Source organism: Indicator indicator, chromosome 13 (assembly GCF_027791375.1).
Source record: "Indicator indicator isolate 239-I01 chromosome 13, UM_Iind_1.1, whole genome shotgun sequence".
NCBI classification, from domain to species: Eukaryota; Metazoa; Chordata; class Aves; order Piciformes; family Indicatoridae; genus Indicator; species Indicator indicator.
In genome coordinates this window covers 25,981,742-25,994,047 of record NC_072022.1, presented here as the reverse complement: position 1 = coordinate 25,994,047, position 12,306 = coordinate 25,981,742, and the positions used below count along the sequence as shown (strand labels likewise).

The 12,306-nt window shown below is 42.3% G+C and overlaps 1 protein-coding gene across 1 annotated transcript in view; it reads left to right on the top strand.

Moving 5' to 3' along the window:
• Positions 1-4,076, top strand: part of LOC128970528 (multiple epidermal growth factor-like domains protein 6) — a 230,828-nt gene extending 226,752 nt beyond the window's left edge. The window contains 3 exon segments of the mRNA XM_054385757.1: positions 490-615; positions 2,576-2,704; positions 3,997-4,076. Coding sequence (XP_054241732.1) covers positions 490-615; positions 2,576-2,704; positions 3,997-4,076 — 335 coding nt within the window.
• Positions 4,077-12,306: the final 8,230 nt, after the last annotated feature.

Below are 12,306 nucleotides of genomic sequence, written 5' to 3'. Positions count from 1 at the left end.
TCTCATTTCCTTATAAATTAACTAATCTGGTTCCAATTAATAGGAGGGAAGTGCTGGTCTCCGTGATGTCTTGCAGCAATGAGTTCCACATGTCTTTTATTAAAAATAAGTTCCTTTTACTGATTTTTAAATTTGCTTCTAAAACTCCAAATAAGATTATTAAATAGGTGCATGTCAGAACTGTTGAGTGTTATGGAATGGTCTTCTGGAGAGTTCTAATTAAAAATGAAAAGAAGTGTCAGCTGCATTTCTGGGATGGATTAACAGATCCTTTTGACAGGTTAGGTTAGATGAACCCAACACAAGTAGAGTTCAGGTGAAAATAAAGCCTGTTCTGCTACGTTCAGTTCTTCATTAAACTTGGCATTTACACTCATTTCAGTGGAGAGTTTATGAGCTTTCTTTGAGACATCCTGGAAAAACTCCTCTGATTTAATCTACAACTTGCCATTCAAATGTACATCTGAAAAAAATCACTCTTGCCATCAGGCTGTGACAAGGGATGGTTTGGAGAGAGATGCCGGCACCGGTGTGACTGTGGGGATGCTCCTTGTGACCCAGAAACTGGGAAGTGCCTTTGCCCACCTGGGAAGACTGGAGACAAATGTGACGTTGGTAAGGGTAATATTTTCTAAGGGCTGGACTCTGTCTAGTTAAACCAATATGACCTGTTGGTCTAGGTGTAACTGTGAAAGGACATTTGTTGCTGTTCAGGAACACATTGTTCATAGCAAATCACTCGTATGGGTTATCAACAGCTTTATCAGCAGGTTGTACTGCTTGATTTAATCAATATTTAAATTGGTAAACTGATAGGAAAACTCTTTATGGGTCAACTGTAAAATTCCATGTGCCTTGAGGTCTGCAGAGCATGCACTAGTGAAGAATACCCCAAAAAGCCCACAGTTTTACAGGTATAGTTGGGAAGACTCCAGAGGGTGCAAACAGGATCTGACTGCCATTTGTCACACAGAATCATTTAGTAAGGGCTGGAAGGGACCTCTGGACATCATCTGGTCCATCCTCCTGCTAAAGCAGGGTCACCCAGAGCATGTTGCCCAGGATCATCCAAGCAGGTTTTGAAAGTCTCCAGAGAAGGAGACTCTACAACCACTCTGAGCAGCCTGTTCCAGTGCACTGTCACCCTCAAAAGAAATAATTTTTTATTTATGTTTAGATGGAACCTCTAATTTGTGTCCATTGCCCCTTGTCCTATCACTGGGCACCACTGAAAAATCTGGCCTATCCTCTTGATGCCTGCCTTTTAGATATTGATCACTATTGGTAAGATCCCCTCTCTGTCTTCTCTAGACTAAAGAGCCCCAGGTCACTTCACCTTTCCTTCCCAGTCCCCTCAGCATCTTTGTAGCCTGCTCTGGGCTCCCTCCAATAGTTCCCTGTCTTTCTTACACTGGGGAGCCCAGAACTGGACACAGTGCTCCAGATGTGGCCTCATTGGGGCAGAGTAGAGGGGAAGGAGAACCCTGCCCTGTGACCTGCTGCTAACTTTTCCTGCAGGACTTTGCTCTATCACAGAATTATAGAATGGAAGGGATTGGAAGGGACATCTGGAGATCATTGAGTCCCACCCCCCTGCCAAACCAGGGTCACCTAGGGCAGATCACACAGGATGGGTCCAGATGGGTCTTGAAAGCCTCTAGAGAAGGAGACTGCACAACCTCTCTGGGCAGCCTGCTTCAGGGCTCTGAACCCTCAGGGTAAAGTTTTTCCTGATGTTGAGGTGAAACTTTCTGTGTTCCAGTTTGTGTCCATTGCTCCTCATCTGCTGTCACAGGGCACCACTGAAAAGAGACTGGTCCCTTCTTGATGTCCACCCTTCACACATTTGTAAAATCAATCAGATTGCCTCTCATTCTTCTCTTCTCTGGGCTAAACAGCCCCAAGTCTCTCATCCTTTCCTCACAAGACATCTTCCAGTCCCTTAGTCATCCATCGGACTCTCTCTAGTATATTACTGTCTCTCCTAAACTGGGGAGCCCAGAACTGGACCCAATATTCCAGATGTGGCCTCACTAGGGCAGAATATAGAGTAGGAAGGGAACCTCCCTTGAGCTGCTGGGCACACTGCTTAATGCATCTCAGAACACCATTGGCTTTCTTGGCAGCAAGGGCACATTGCTCTCCCATGGATAATTTATTGTACACCAGGACACCAAGGTCCTTTTCCATGGAGCTGCTTTCCAGCAGATCAACCCCTAATCTGTAGTGCAGCAGAAAAATGACTGCAGGAAAAAAAAATAAAAATGCAATGAGTTGCAGGAGATAGTGTGGATCCAGGATGCTGACAGTAACTTTCCTAAGCAGATCCCAAGATCTTTTCTGTTGAGCTGTCAGCCCCTATTTTTACACCAGTAATGATTTCCATTCTGGGAACTTCTTTAGGACAGCTGGGCTCCCGCTTGGGCAGACCATATGACAGATGAAACTTGAAGACTGCAAAGCTTTCCAGAATCTCATCTTTTAATGTTCACAGATGTAGTTGTCTAAGTAGTTTCCTGATCCCAGTGAACTACAAGGAGCATTTACTCTCTTCCAAACACTTTTGTCCTTCCAGAATGCAGGTCACACCAGTATGGCCCCAACTGCTCCCTGCGATGCCAGTGTGCCAGCAAATCCCAGTGCAATCCATACAATGGCAACTGTGTGTGCCCAGCCACGTGGATGGGGCCAACCTGCAAAGAAGGTAACACAAGTTGGAGGTGTGCAGCATTTCTTAGTAGAAGAGATCACCCACGGACCATGGTGATGGTCAGCAGACCCTTTGGACAGGAGTGTCAACCTACCACGCAAACCTGATGCTCAGCAGCAGCAACCACCACAGCTCCTGTATCAGGCTGTGTGAGGCAGCAGCTGTTCTGCATTTCCACCTCAGGTGAAAGACTCAGCCTGTGACAGCAGCAGCAGCTTTGCTTGGAAGGGTTGTGCTGGTATGTGCTGTCTCCTAAAGGTCCGGGAGCCTGATGGTGCGAATAACAGCAGACACTGCAAACGCCAGGATTCATTCCAGGAGGTTGTGAGGCCCTGGCCAAGCTGAACAGACTGAGTGCACTGGTTTCTCCTTAGAGCAAGCTGTGGAGATCTTGCACAGCCTGCTCAAGGAGTCCCAAGGCTCCCTCCAGCACAGCTGTGCTGGAGAGCAGTGCACTCTTCTGTGCTTGCCAGTATGAAATCTTGGCCTCGAGTGGTTGCTGTCCCCAGCCTCCTCTGTAAGATGAATAAGGACGTTTCCTTGCTGTATGTCCATCACTTTTACTTACTTTTTGTGGAGGAGTCAGACTGTGAAGAACATGGTGATGTGTGACAAGACAAGTAAGTAGATAAAGCACTGGGAAATAGATTTGGATTGGTTTGTGAGCACACGGTCACAGAAGGATCTGGGCTTTCAAGTTTTGCTTATTTAGATAATTTCTCCTCTTAATGAGGTAATAATACTGAGTGAAAGATCCCTCCCACTTGTGTCATAGAATCACAGAATGGCTGAGGTTGGAAGGGACCTTTGAGATCATCTACTCTGACCTGTCCATGGCTACAGATGTCCCTCAACCAGACTCGGCTGCTCCAGGCCTTATCCAACATTCCCTTAAACTTCCCCAGGGAGGGGAGGCATCAACAACCTCCCTGGGGAGCCTCTTCTGGGGTCCCACCACCCTTGTACTGCAGTGTAATCACAATTGGCTTGGTGGTGATTCTGTCCAAGTCTGTGTTTAGTTCAGGAAATGCTCTGGGAAGCTTCCCTTTGGGAGCTGTTCTGTTGTTTTGCCTGCTCTCTGCCTCTGTGGTGAGGTCAGTGTAATGCAGTCCTCTACCTTCTTTTGAAGAGTACCATTTATCGGATTATTTGCCTATATAATATCATAATTTATAATCTATGTCATTATAATCTGTATACTATCAAGTTGTCTATTGTATAATCTCATATCTCAACATGACATTATATATATAGACCAGAAACCATGCTTCTACTTTGTTCTCTAGGTGGCCCTCCAAAGCTTCCTTTTTATGAAGAGCAAACTCAAGAAAGAGGGAATGTTTTTCCAAGAGCTCTACAACAGTAACATTTGGACTAATAAATGAACTGTTTTATATGCACAGACGGTATTTGAATTTGGATATGAAAACAGCCATTCAATTCAGCTTGAATTGTACTGAAGTATTCACACTTCTTATGGAAGACTACAGAGGCCATTTAGTAGCTGGATCCTTTTAAAAAGTTGAATCTGTTTCATCTGTATTTATTCTCAGCCTCTTACCCTTCCATTAATCTGCTCTGGACACTCTTTTTGATATATAATATAATTGTTTGAAGGTTTGGATATGATTTTTAATAAGACCAGCTCCAAAGAATACCAGGATGTGTGACATATCAGCATGCAGTGACCACTTGGGAGTGACTTGCTAAACCTACTCAGCAACCAGTGTGAAGTTTTAATGAGTGTTCCACAGATTATGAAGCCAATCTGGATTCACTGAAAAAAACCACATTCCACAGAAGCTAGTGGGAGTCACCAAATTAATTCCTCTTTGAGTAACCTTCTACATCTAAAGAAAGCATTCAGTCTTGCAACTAAGGAAGAATCCACCACAGTCCTCAATAAGCCATTAATGGATTGAAGACTATGTACTGCATTTCTAGTGTGGATGGACTGATTGGGAGGTCTCCTTCTGTATCTTGCTTATGTCTGAATCCATCTTCCAAAGAGCATGGTGTCATCTGTCAGACTTTTCTGGCTTTCTACATTCTCCCATCTGCCTGTTGAGTTTCTCAGTGTTTGTGAAGTCAAACTGTACAGCAGTTCTCATCAAACAGTACCCTCTCATGCAGAAAACAAAGTTTTATCTTGGATGGAGAAAGCAGCTAGTAAGCAAGGATAGGTGTTTAAAGATAATCTCTGTGCTCTTTATGTATAAAAGGATTATTATGCCCTTTTAGTGCACAACATTTTTAAGTCAGCTTCAAAAAGTCCATTTTACCACTCAATAGTTGTTGGTCACTTAATAGAACAAAGATATTTTGGTGCTATTTTGTCTGTTTAGACAGTTTTTCTTGACTATAAGACCATGTGATTGTAAAGAAATAATGTTCTCTATTTTAATATGCTGAGTTAGCCACACCAAAAGATTTCAGAGTGCCTCTTTATACCTCCTTTTTAGGTTAGGAGTTTCAGAATCTCTGTCTTGAGTCTGACTATATCAAAAGTGCACTTATTAAAAGGTGTCAGGACCATGGTGGGCTCAGTTGACATGTTAGTACAGGCAGTTCCCAGTCTTGTGTCTAACTGCAAGAGAAGATTTTTGTCTTGGAAAAGACAAAGTGGGGGAAAAAAATATGTTAACTGGTGATTTTTGTTTGTTGTGGTTGGGTAATGAGTAAGTGAAGCAACAGTTTTACTCCATGGTTCATTGCAGGTCTTAAACACATCTGCAGCCATGAGCTGTCCAGGGCAAAGCAAGAGACAATTGCTTGCCTGGAAATTGAATTCAAACTGTGATCTGTTGGAAGCAAGATAGGTTTGGGAGGTATTTTTTAAGCTCCACAGAAGTCTTATTGATGTTATTCATTATTTCATAGGTACTGAAAGTCATCATGGACACAGTAAAGGTATTTGTGAATGCATCAGAATCAAATAACCAACTGTGCTTTCAGCCAGAACTGACAGGGGCTGGTGCTGATCCCATGTCCTTTTTGCTTTAGAGCTCTCTGAATGTCTCTGGAAAGTTTTCTCAACGTAAATGTGACAACATTGTTGTCCCAAAACTAGTCAGAAGCATGGCTCTTAGGAGGGCTTCACTGACAGCTGTGACATTTGATGTGTTATTTTGGATGGGTGGGTGATGGCCTGGGTCTGATCCTACAATTATGTCAATTTGGGACAGTTTCACTGAGCTGGAATTGATAAAGTAAATCTTGTGTGAGACAATTAGATATAATCTTAATTAGATACAACTGCTGGAGAAGAACGATCCAAGTTAAGCAACTGACATTTTGATCTTAACTGTGTATTTACAGCAGAGCCAAACTACAACAGTGTCACATCATAGCCAAGGCTTTTTGTAGAATCACAAAGTTAAGTTGTAAGAGACCTCAGGAGGCGCCCAGGCTTCCCTTCGAAGCCTGCTCAACTTCAGGGTTAAATGAGGTTGCTTGAGGTTCATCCAGCTGAGTTCTAAATATCTCCCAAGGATGGAGATCCCATGGAGATCTCTTTGAGCCCCTGTCCCAGTGAAAACTGCATGCTGACATTTTGTTTTTTCCTAGTTTCTAATCAGAATTTCCAGAGTTGCAGTTTTGATCCGCTGCTACTCATCCTTCCAGTGTGCATCTCTGAGAAGCGTCTGGCTTCACCTCATCTACAGCCCCCATGGGGTAGCTGAAAACAGCAGTGATACCTCCCTTTGGTCTTCTCCTCTGAAGACTAAGCAAACTCTGCTCCCTCAGACCCAACTGTATCAGCTCCAATTACCTCAGTGACCCTCTCTTGGCCCCGTTCCTGTGTGCCAGCCCTTTCAGTTTGGGGAAGGATGCCCAGTGACTGGTTTAAGGTCACTCAGCAGCTGATGCATCTAAGCCAGGAGCTGATGTTGTGCTGTTTGACAGCAGTTTATAAAATGTACTGTTTTTTTCCTTATCTAGGTAGAACTGATATGTGATTAGAGCAGCTAATCAAAGGGGGAGGAACTTTTCTAAAGCCATATTATTGACACCCCTGTATGCTTGTTTACATTTTCCACAGTACCTTGATAGTAGAATTGTAAATACGTAGTGTAAAGGAAAATATGTAGGGTACCAGATTTTTGCATTAAGTATTTTTTAAAGAATGTCACTATTTTAGGTACATGATGAAACACATATTCAAAGTGCCTGACACTGAGCCTGTGCCAATGAACCAGAGGCCCAAGTAGGTCTGCTTGGGAAATATCTCAGCAAACTTTTTTTTTTTAATATCAAAAAATATCATTTCATACAAAACCATTCCTGTGCAATGGTCTCATTCATTCCTCCTTCAATACATTTCTTAACTTCTTTATGTGACTACCTTGGGGAAGGAATTTCCCTTCAGGGCCATTAAGAAGATCATTCAGATTCAGGGCTTAATATGACTTTGGTCCAAGAGAAAGCACCATCACAGAAAGGTTAAAAACTTAAAAATTAAGTATATCAGAATTATTAAGATTACTTTTGATGGGGTAGTTGTGGATGTATTTTTTTTTTTTTTTTTTTTTTTTTGCTTCTCTCTTTGGGAAGGTTTTCACTTTTTTCACAAGGCAGGGAAAACATTTCCAGGATGTCTTTTTTTCTGGAAGAAGAGCCAAAACTTGACATCACTAGCTATTAATTAAGGCAGTTTACTTGAGTGCAGTGCCATTAACATGCTTTGATTCCACTCCTTACTGCAGAATAACAAATATAGCAAATATAGCAAATTATAGCAAATATAGCAAATTATAGCAAATATAGCAAATTCTGTGCCTGCAAAATAGTCTTTCCTAGCATGTGCTTTGTCCTGGAAAAGCTACTAATTTAGCCTCTTCATAGATTTATTTTGTGGCAAATGAGTTTAATTGCTATTAAAGTAACGTAACCACTTATTTGCTTCATCTGAAGAAAAAAAAATGAGGTGAAAAACTGTCAGGGTGATACTGTCCTGAACTCAGCACTGGAGCTTGCTGAAAATGAAAGTGAAAACTTCAATGAAAATGGGGTTTGTGTTGAAATTTATGTCCATCTTCCACTTGGTCGATGCCTTTCTCGGCTCTCCGGTTCCCCGGGGGCTGCAGTTAATTATGGTGTCTTGAAAAGAGCGCTGCGTGCACCCCACTGTAGCACACTTGCACGCACAGATAACTCCTTTCAGAAAGACATTTCAATTATGTTGACCATGCAACTCCTGTGCCAAGTCCCCACTCTCTTACCTTGTTGTGGATTCCAGATAACCTCAGTCTGAGAAGAGCGGAAAGGAGTCGAATGGAACTCAGGGGGTCCAGGATTTTACTCGCTGCGAGTTCGTGCAACCGGGGCAACGTGTTTTAAGTTAGACTTCAGTTTTTATAACACTCTCCTCAGAGGAAAACAATCAGAATTTTAAAAATTCCCCGCTTGCCCTGCCAAAAATTATTATTCTACTTTTATCCTTTTTGTGTTGAAGAACCATAGCTATTAAAGTTTGCCCAGCTTTCTTGCCAACCATATTATTTTGATTGGCTGCAGGTTTCTGTTTGGGTAAGTAATAACGATCACAGTGTCAGGAGTTGCCAACGGGACAAACATGGAAATTATACCTTTATGTCCTTCCCAGAAGAGCCAAAGACACATTTTGGAGCCGTGGTGGCTTCATGCTGTTGGTCTAACAGCGACAAATAACATTTCTGTGGGAGCTTAGCTTCTTATCAGAGCAAAGAAAAGCTCAGGAAAAGTCCTTGAGAGAGCTGGTGGAGCAAGAAACCTCCATCCTCCCTTCCTTGTGTTAATTTTTTTTATGATTGGGCTAGAAACCTTCTCATCCCCCAGTTCATGAAGGATTTTTCCTGCATGTTGACCTGTGGCTGACTGCAGCAGCTCCATCCATGAGCTGCGACTGTGCCCAGTAATGATTTCGCAGGGTCAAAGCTTGAAATCCTAACACTGTGTAAAGTAATTTCCAGTGGTAACCACCAACTCTCAGACATGTAGAGCATAAATTGTTTCTTCTGTTCTTTTTATTGCTTTTAATAAGCACTTGCATAGCCATATTCTGTCTCTGTGAACTTGTAACCCCTCTTCAAAGAGTACTTGGGGTGTATCCCAAAGCTGTGCTGTACTTTCTGTTGTACCCAAATCATAGTGAAAGGTTGTTGGTTGTTTTTTTGGGTTTGGTTTTGTTGTTGTTATTTTGGTTTGGGTTTTTATATAAACATGTCCTTAAAACTTGTTTTCTCCTTATTGATAGACTTGAGGCAACAGGCTGATGTTGTGGATGGAACTTTATTCAGTTAAACTAATTCACATTCAGAGGAAACAGGCTGAAGTCGCACCTGCTTTTTAGTAGTTGGTGTAGAATAAATAATGGCTTATCCATAAATGGGTTTACATCTGATCCCTGACCAGAGCACCTTGTCCACTGACTGAGCCTGATAAATAGAGGTTTCTGGCACTCAGCCTCCAGAGTATTAGAAATATTCAAAGCACAGCATAAATCCTGAAGAAGAGGATGGTTATGAAGTGTAACGTTTCTGGAAGACTTGGGCACGAAGCACTTTGAAGGCATTTGAAACCTCACACCTGTGGGCTTCCATCAGCCTTCTTGGACACGTCCCAGAGCCTAATACTCACCAGTTCACCTTAAGGGTATTGTCTTCTCATGCTGGCAGGAGCTAAAGGAACACATGTGCCTGTTGAATGCCAAATAATGCAGTAAGGGTGCGCTGGTTAATTGGAAGTAGCACACTGAATTGAATTCAAAATGTGTAACAAAGTGGGGGGACAGTAGATCAAGCTGTCAGAGAAAAAGTGGACAGACATGGCTAGCAAGCTCCTGGGAGGGAGAACAGCTCTGCAGGCCTGGACTTACTGTTAACTTCCAGATCAAGCAGTTGAAATTTAGGTCTCCAGTACTGCAGGATTTTGTCGTGTATGATTTACTTCACTTTTCATACGGTTTTCAACAAGGAGTAGAATAATTAAGTTCATTTGGTTTGTCGTCTTTTTAACATATGTTATAAAGGTAGTTCTGGAATGGTTGCAACTGACTCAGTAATTTCTTTCTTAGAAGTGATGTTTAAACTGTTCAAAGAAATTGATGTTATTGCACTAACCTTTCAGTCCCAACGATTGCTATTAAGGGCTGGTCAAAAGGAGACATGGGACTATTAAATCACAATATTCTCAGCCTATGGAGGTTTAACATTGGTTTGTGTCTTAAACCTGTAAAACCACATCTCTGCAGAACTTGAAACATTCATGTATGCCTGCAATAGATACATGGCACTGGAAAGTGAGCGATTTTGTGGCTGTGATCTGGTCCAGGAAGCTCTGTTCTTTTGTATGTTCCCCTCAGCATCTTCAGATGCTGTTAAACCCATCTGTAGCCAGCACTGCTTATCTCTCATTTTACTCACTGGAAAGTGGGTGATTTTGTGGCTATGATCTGGTCCAGGAAGCTCTGTTCCTTGGTATGGTCCCCTCAGCATCTTCAGATGCTGTTAAACCCATCTGTAGCCAGCGCTGCTTATCTCTCATTTTACTCAGCACTAAAAGTTCACAGGGTGCTAGCAGAGCGTTCTGTATGCACGTAGTAAAAACAAAAACAACAAAAAAAAAAAATCCAAAGACCAGGAATGATTTTAAAATTACTTAAAGGTTCTGTATGATAAGGCACTGCTTTGTTGATTCCTTCAAGTATGGTAGTTAAAAAAAAAATACAACTTGGTTGTGTTATTTTATGTATGAATAAAGATGTCAGCAACTAGTCATCTAACTGTCCATGCCATTTGGCAGTATCTAGCTTCCTTTTCAGTAATAGCCCAATAAATCTTTATCTTTTAGTAAGCTGATGACAGCAAAGCATCTTGAGAAGCTGCATGTGGTGTAGATATTATAGCTAATGTTTAAAATGCTTCATGCCATCATCTACTGTATGTATTTTTCCACTCCAGCTGTAATATCTTGGCTTAAGGCATGTGCTCACATCTCCCTCTAGTGACTCTAAGAGCCTAATGATAATTAAACTAATTAATTATTTTAACATCTGTGGTTTCTTGGTGTAAGAGATCAAAACTGGGCTTGTTGCTCCTCAGAGCTTGTATCTTGGCTACTTAATAAAGTGCAACCTACGAGCATCAGGTGTAGACCATGGTCCAAGAGAGTAAAGGCTGCACAAATGTAACAAGGTGATGGTCCTGTCCCAGTGCCACCATGTTTGTCCACAGTAACTGAGATCCACTTCAGCTTAAGGTGGCCATAGCACTTGTCCTGGCCTCTTACCAAAAGCAAAACAATATTTGCAGCATTCCAATGTTTCTGTACTTTACATCAATGTTTTCTTTCTACCTACAAGTCCTCCTTAACTCATCCAGGAATCTGAAGGAAACCTATTGTGAAATTCAAAAGTTGCCTCGTCTCTGTCCTCTGCTTTGAAGATGGCCTGGTGGCTTTCCAGCATGGAAACACCAGACTTGACCAAACACACATTGCCTGGTGAAGTGGAGCCATTTTTGGGGTGGAAATGCACCATGGTCCCACTGATTGCTCTCTACGAGTACCTGAAAGGAGGCTGGAACAAGGTGAGGGTCAATCTCTTCTCCAAAGTAACAAAGAAACGGCCTCAAGTTCCACCAGGGGAGGTTTAGGTTGGGCATTAGGAAAGTATTTTTCCCCCAGGAGGTTTTTCAGGCTCTGGAACAGGCTGCCCAGGGAAGTGTGGAGTCACCATCCCTGGAGGGATTTAAAAGCCATTGCGATGTGATACTGAGGAACAGGATGTGATGGTGACCTGGCAGTGCTGGGTTGAAGGTTGGAATTCATGATCTTAAAGAAGGTCTCTTCCATGTCAGCCATTTTATGATTCTGCCCTGTTGTTCCAGTTCTCATTAACAAGAAATTGGCTTCTCACCACTTTGTTATTCTGTAAGTCTTAGCATGCCATAAGTCACTTACAAAGCAACTTAATGAAAATTTCTCTGAGGTTTCAGCTGCAGTCTTTTTTTCAACCAGAAATCCACTTTTCAATGACTTAGGTGTCCTGTAGGATACACAGTAGGATCCCCTGCTGTATGTCATTAGTGAAGAATAAGACTGCTGCAAGCAGAGGCTGGGAGGGTAATTCCTGCCCATCCATTTGCTTTTCCCTTTTTCTATTTGACATTTATGTTGTGGTAGCTGTTGTGGATCTTGGCCTTGCACTTAGCAGGCGCAATGAGAAGGCTGCTCTTAATTATTGCTTCAACCTTAAGGGTATATATGAAGTGCAGAGCAGCAAGCATAATAGCATCACATTAAATAGGGACCATATTCCTGGGTAATGAGGGATGGGAGGCCTGCAGGAGCAGCTTGGCCAGGGTATTGCTGTGCTCAAGCCTTTTCTGCAGCCCTTCTCCACCTTTCAAAAGCAAGAGGTTTGAACAGACACCTTGAAGGGCTCTTAGAACTATTCACAGTCTTATGTTAATTTTTTTTACAAGAACTAGTGAATTTGATCAGAAAATAGTTAGTTTTGGCTGCCAATGTGGCAAAGCCACTTAAAATACAGACTCAAGAACGTGTTGAAAGGAGGTGGTTTGCCAGCACAGCTATTGTTGTAGCAAAGTCTCCCC